General features: G+C 53.9%; 2 protein-coding genes across 2 annotated transcripts; one reads left to right on the top strand and one right to left on the bottom strand.

The window, feature by feature from the left end:
- Positions 1–120: 120 nt before the first annotated feature.
- On the bottom strand, positions 121–1705 carry TSSK3 (testis specific serine kinase 3). Its single transcript, XM_047793068.1, has 2 exons — positions 1561–1705; positions 121–838 (listed from the first exon to the last, which is right to left on the bottom strand). Exons 1-2 carry the CDS (start codon positions 1703–1705, stop codon positions 177–179), a joined length of 807 nt encoding a protein of 268 aa, XP_047649024.1. The 3' UTR covers positions 121–176.
- On the top strand, positions 1171–3094 carry FAM229A (family with sequence similarity 229 member A). The gene is made up of 3 exons (XM_047793067.1): positions 1171–2421; positions 2503–2649; positions 2829–3094. The coding sequence occupies exons 1-3, from the start codon at positions 2285–2287 to the stop codon at positions 2929–2931; spliced, it is 387 nt and encodes a 128-aa protein (XP_047649023.1). The 5' UTR covers positions 1171–2284; the 3' UTR covers positions 2932–3094.
- The last annotated feature ends 2520 nt before the right edge of the window (positions 3095–5614 follow it).

Genomic DNA, 5614 nt, shown 5'->3' with positions numbered 1-5614 from the left:
GCCCTCTCGTTCCATGAAGATCTTTAAAGGGAAAGAGAAGTAAGGCTGGGGAGGGTATAGGTAAGATTTAGGATAAGTAAACTTAAAGTGTAAAATATATATCACCATTTTAGAAGCGGGTTTTTGGGTTTGCTTTCTCCCCCTGCTTTATTGGGGAGGACTTGCCATTGCTTTTATCAAGTGCTTGCTAGCCATGGATGCCAACTAACTTCTTCAATTGAAGGCCGGAGGGTCATGTCTGGTTCCAGGAGCCGCTTCAGCAAGTCCTGGCATTCGGCTGAGATGCCCAGATGAGTGGGGAAGGACACCCCTTTCTGCTGCTGCCACAGCATCTTGGGGATGTCTGTGTCATCAAAAGGTAGGCTGGCACAGAGCATGACGTACAGGACCACGCCCATGCTCCAGACGTCCCCTTTCTTGCTATCATGGGGAATACCCTGCAGTACCTCGGGGGCGGCATAGGCTGTGCTGCCGCAGAAGGTCTGGCTCAGCTCCCGGCATGACTTGGGCAACACCTTGGCGAAGCCAAAGTCTGTCAGCTTCAGGTTGAAACCCTGCAACAAGGCGTTCTCGCATTTGAGGTCCCGGTGGGCCACACCACAGCCATGGCAGTAGCGGATGGCCTCGACCATCTGACGGAAGAGGGCCCTGGCCCGGCTTTCAGGCAGTGGCCCTCCATTCAGCACGCAGTCAAAGACATCCCCTCCTTCAGCCAGCTCCATTACCAGGTAGATTTTCCCGTCAGCAGACTCCAGCGTCTCATACACTTGAATGATGTTCTTGTGGTCCAGGGTACGGACAATCTGGAGCTCCCGAGGCAGGAATCTCTGGATAAACTCTAAGGACACAAGGGAAAAGAGAAGGAGTGTCAAGTCCAGAAGGGCCTAGAACTCCTGACTCCTGCCTTCCAGCTCTGGCCCACCATGTCTGGGTCTTGTGCCTTGGTTCCCTTGCACAGCCTTTAACATCCAGCTATTTGGACACTGCAAAGAATGTTCACCCCTGTTGTTTTTGTAGCTAATATATTATTCAGAGGAACTGTTCCCTGTCAGCCTCAGGGACTGTTGTGAGCAGCCTGTGAGACCATGGATATCAAAATGCTTTGGAGACTTTTAGACAAAGCTGTTGAATCTGTTGTGAGGCCTGATTGCCCACAGCGTGGTGAGCCAGCTCCTCTCACCTCTGACTCCTGAGTCACAGTTCTTTCCATAAGCCCTGTCTTTTCCCAGTCTCTACCTTCCTTGGCCCCACTCCTGCCCTCTGCTAGTCCTGGCCACAGCCTTCCAGTCTCTCTTCCCCTCCTGGAATAGGAAAGCCCTGTTGGACTTGGGCTCTGTTTCTGAGGATCCTTCACCTCCTGCAAATTTAATCTTGGATTTTGGAGGGTGTGATTGTCCTTGACACCCAGCATTCCTCTGTTCCCCACTGACCTACCCCAGAGCCACACTCTCTTGCTTTCCTTGGTTCCAGATCAAAGAGGAGGAAATGGTCCTCCTGACTGGAGGAAGCGCCCACCCACTTCAGCCAGCCCTCCCTTCCTCCAAAGGGCCCCCAGCTCACCTTCTGGCCCTCCCATCTTGTCTATAATTTTAATTGCCACTTTTCTTTGGTGTTTTTTGGAAACTGCTTCCTTGACTTTTGAGTAGGTCCCTTCCCCAATGGTCTTGCCCAGCTGGTACCCATTGGAGAGCAGAAAGTCCTCCATGCTGTCTAACACCTCCTTCCTTCCTATTACCCTCTCAGCTCATGCTGCCTCTGCGAGGCAGCTCTACTCCACCATCGCCCTTGGCCCGCTCCTTTTCCCCCCAAGGACTTCATCCGCAGCCGCCCCCAGGGCTAAAGCATTCTCCGTCTGGAGACAGCAGCCGCGGGTGGTGGGGAGGGAGAGGGCCAGACATTTTAAAACTCTGGCCTAATTGTGATGTAAATGATGTGTGACTCTTGGCCAAAATGAGCAATGCTCCTATCTGCCCTCACCACCACCACCACCAAACCCTGTCCGGGTTCAATCACTGCTGCGCCCCGACCCCGCGCCAGGCAGTGAGTCGCACGCGGCCCCGCCTGTGGGGGGCGCTCCAGGGGTCTGCGCGCAGCCCAGGATGCCAGGCTCCTTTCGGCGGACGCCGCCTCCTGTGCCCCCATAGGGCAGCTCGGGGTCTGTGCGACCCATGGCATGAGCCCTCCAGCTCTTGACTCGCCACCCCGCTAAGTGCCCGGGCAGCGTGAGGTTCCCTGGCCGGAGGAACGGGTTCTATGAGGTCACCGCGCCTCGGCCCGGGTCACAATGCAGCCTTCCCCTTCGACGCCCGGGAACGGACGCGCCGCAGACACCTGCCCGGATCCGCCTGGACCGGAGCGTCCTCCCGTGGCCAGGGCTCGGGCAGCTGCTTCCGGCCTGGGACCGGTCTCGGCCTCCGGCAGGTGAGCAACAGCCCAAGGGGCGGGCGCAGGGTGGGGGAGCCCAGCTGCCCGGGAGCGGCCTGACCGCTACTCCCCGCGCAGAGCGCCCCGGGGCCTGGACATGAGTGCCCAGGAGCCCCCTCAGGGTCGAAGATTCCCCATTGAGGCTGGAGACTCCCCCGGCCTTGCCGCCGCCCCTGAGTCCCAGGACAGCCCGGAGCCTGTAGCTACGGAGCACAACCCGGTCAGGTAAGGCCGGCGCCCCTCCTTGCCGCCCCACCTTCTGTCCCTAGACCGACCCCGCCCCATATAAGGTACCACATCCACGCCCGAACCTCGGGGACCCCAAGTGCACTTCTAGACGCCATCCCAACAGGATAGGCGGGCCTCCGCCTCAGCGGCCCCTGTCACACCCCGCTTTTCCCTAGGCCGCTTCGACGCTGCCCCGGTTGCCACTGCCTGACGCTGCTGCACGTGCCCATCGACGTCTACCTGGCCATGGGCGGGAGCCCCCGGGCCCGCGCCACCTGAGTGCGCCTGCGCACGACGGCTCGGCGGGAGCCGGGCGGGGACAAGGCCCGCCGCGGGCCACCACGCTGAGGTCGCGCGCGCCAAGCACGAGACAGTGATGCACATTTTTAAATAAAAGAATGATGCACATTTTAATAAAGCACAGCATAAACTGTTCTTTTCACTCCGGGCTGGCCGTGTCTGTCTATCCCGTCGGACCGGGCGCGCCGGCTGCTCAGCCTCATCCAATAGCACCTTACCTTCTGCTGTCTACCCCCTTGGACCCAACCCCAGGGGCCCGCCTTTCCCGGTCCGCCTTCTGCTTGCTGGGCGCCAAAACCGTTCCTTGCTATTCATGACTCCTTATGGCGCGGCCTTTGTGCTCTAGCCTCTCTGCCTCGCGTCCTCCCCAACACTCTCCTTGGTTCTCCAGTAAAATTAGCATAACTGTGCTGGGCTCCGGGGGCCTAGAGAAGCTTGGGACTGGAAGGGGTAGACAGACAACTTAGAGTAAAGAGAATGGCCACTCACACCAGACCCATTTAGTTCTCCCAAGAACTAAAGATGGAGTTTTGTTTTGCTACCGGCTGTTTTGTGACCCTGAGCAACTCTGGCTTTGTTGGAGAGGTTAGGGGTGCCCTATCCATCTTGAGCCTTGATTTATCCTAGGACTGGTGGGAACGGAAGAGACTGGGGAAGAAGTCATTTTAAAAACTTCAATTTTTGGAGTTCCTGTAGTGGCTCAGCGGTTAGCGGACCCGACTAGATCCCTGGCCTTGCTCAACGTGTTAAGGATCCGCTGTTGTCCGTGAACTGTGGTGTAGACCCCAAACGCGGCTCGGACTCCGTGTTGCTGTGACTCTGGCGTAGGCCAGTGGCTACAGCTCCAATTGGACCCCTAGCCTGGGAACCTCCATATGCAGCGGGTGTGGCCCTAAAAAAGACAAAAATCTTTGATTTTGGAATTCCTGCTGTGGTGCAGGCAATTAAGAAAACGACTGCAGCCAGCAGCTTAGGTCAATGGGGAGCACTGGGTTCCATCCCTGGCTCCGGAATTTCCATATGTTGTGGGTGCAGCCATAAAAAAATTAACAAAAACAAAAATAATCTCCGGAGTTCCCATCGTGGCGCAGTGGTTAACGAATCCTACTAGGAACCATGAGGTTGTGGGTTCCATCCCTGGTCTCTCTCAGTGGGTTAAGGATCCAGCGTTGCCATGAACTGTGGTGTAAGTCGCAGACGCCTCTCGGATCCTGAGTTTCTGTGGCTCTGGTGTAGGCCGGCAGCCACAGCTCTGATTCAACCCCTAGCCTGGAAACCTCCATATGCTGCAGGTGCGGCCCTAGAAAAGACAAAAAAGACCAAAAAAGAAAAACAAACAAACAAACAAACAAACAAACAAAACCAAACTTTGATTTCTTATTCCTATTCTACAGGTGAGGGACTGAGCTTTAAGTGATTTGCCTGGAGTCCCCCAGCTGATAAGTGATGCTAGTGCTTGCCTCATCATCCTCAGACTTGATGCTGCAGAATCCATCCCTAGGAGGGGCCCATGACAGGAAGGCTGCCTGAAAGCTGAATGAGTATTTCCCACTTTCCAATTTTGCTTTAATGGAACCCGTATTATTTTAATATTGGAAAAAAATACATGTAACCCAAAAGTCAGGTTCAGTCTCCTGTCTCCCAAAAACCCTCAACAAAACGAAAAGAAAACCCACAGAATGGGAGAAAATATTTGCAAATGAATCGACTGACAAGAGATTAATCTCCAAAATTTATAAATATTTTCTGCAGCTCAATACCAAAAAAACCAAACAACCCCATCAAAAAATAGGCAGAAGATAGCAATTCTCCAAAGAAGACATATAGATGGCCAAAAAACACATGAAAAGATGCTCAACATCAGTCATTATTAGAGAAATGCAAATCAAAACCATTGTGAGGTACCACCTTACATCAGCCAGAATGGCCATTATCAAAAAATCTGCAAACGGAGTTCCCATCGTGGCGCAGTGGTTAATGAATCCGACTAGGAACCATGAGCTTGCGGGTTCGATCCATGGCCTTGCTCAGTTGGTTAAGGATCCGGCGTTGCTGTGAGCTGTGGTGTAGGTTGCAGACTCAGCTTGGATCCCGCATTGCTGTGGCTCTGGTGTTAGGCCGGTGGCTACAGCTCCGATTTGACCCCTAGCCTGGGAACCTCCATATGCCTTGGGAGCAGCCCAAGAAAAAAGCAAAAAGACAAAAAAGTCCAAAAAAAAAAAAAAAAACCCTCACAAACACCTATCTGGGCCATAGCAGGTGCTGAGAATACAGGCCTTTATCTGACAGAGCACTTGCCCTTGCAGAGCCCAGAATTCAAGGGACCCAGGGATGAATTAACAGCAGAAGAGAAGCTGGATCCAGGAGAACTTGAATTTGAACTTTGTTCTGTGGGTGACGGTGCATGACAGGATCCAACCTGGGTCACTTCCCTCTATTTTTCTCTTCCCTTTCCAGGATGTTCCTCTGTTGTGTCTTCCTCTTTCCCCCTGTAGAAGTTACTGATCTAGATTGATTACCACTTGTTAGCTCTGCAACCTTGGGCTAGTTACTTAGACTCTCTGAGTTCCTATTTCCAAATCTGTAAAAGGGGGCTAATGACACCTAGTGGAAGGTTTCAGCAGCTTCACGCACATGCAGCACCAGGCAGGAATCTTGGGTA

This window comes from Phacochoerus africanus, chromosome 8 (assembly GCF_016906955.1).
Source record: "Phacochoerus africanus isolate WHEZ1 chromosome 8, ROS_Pafr_v1, whole genome shotgun sequence".
In the NCBI taxonomy this organism is placed as follows: domain Eukaryota; kingdom Metazoa; phylum Chordata; class Mammalia; order Artiodactyla; family Suidae; genus Phacochoerus; species Phacochoerus africanus.
The sequence above is the reverse complement of the archived record's forward strand: the minus strand, read 5'-3'. Positions and strand labels throughout refer to the sequence as shown.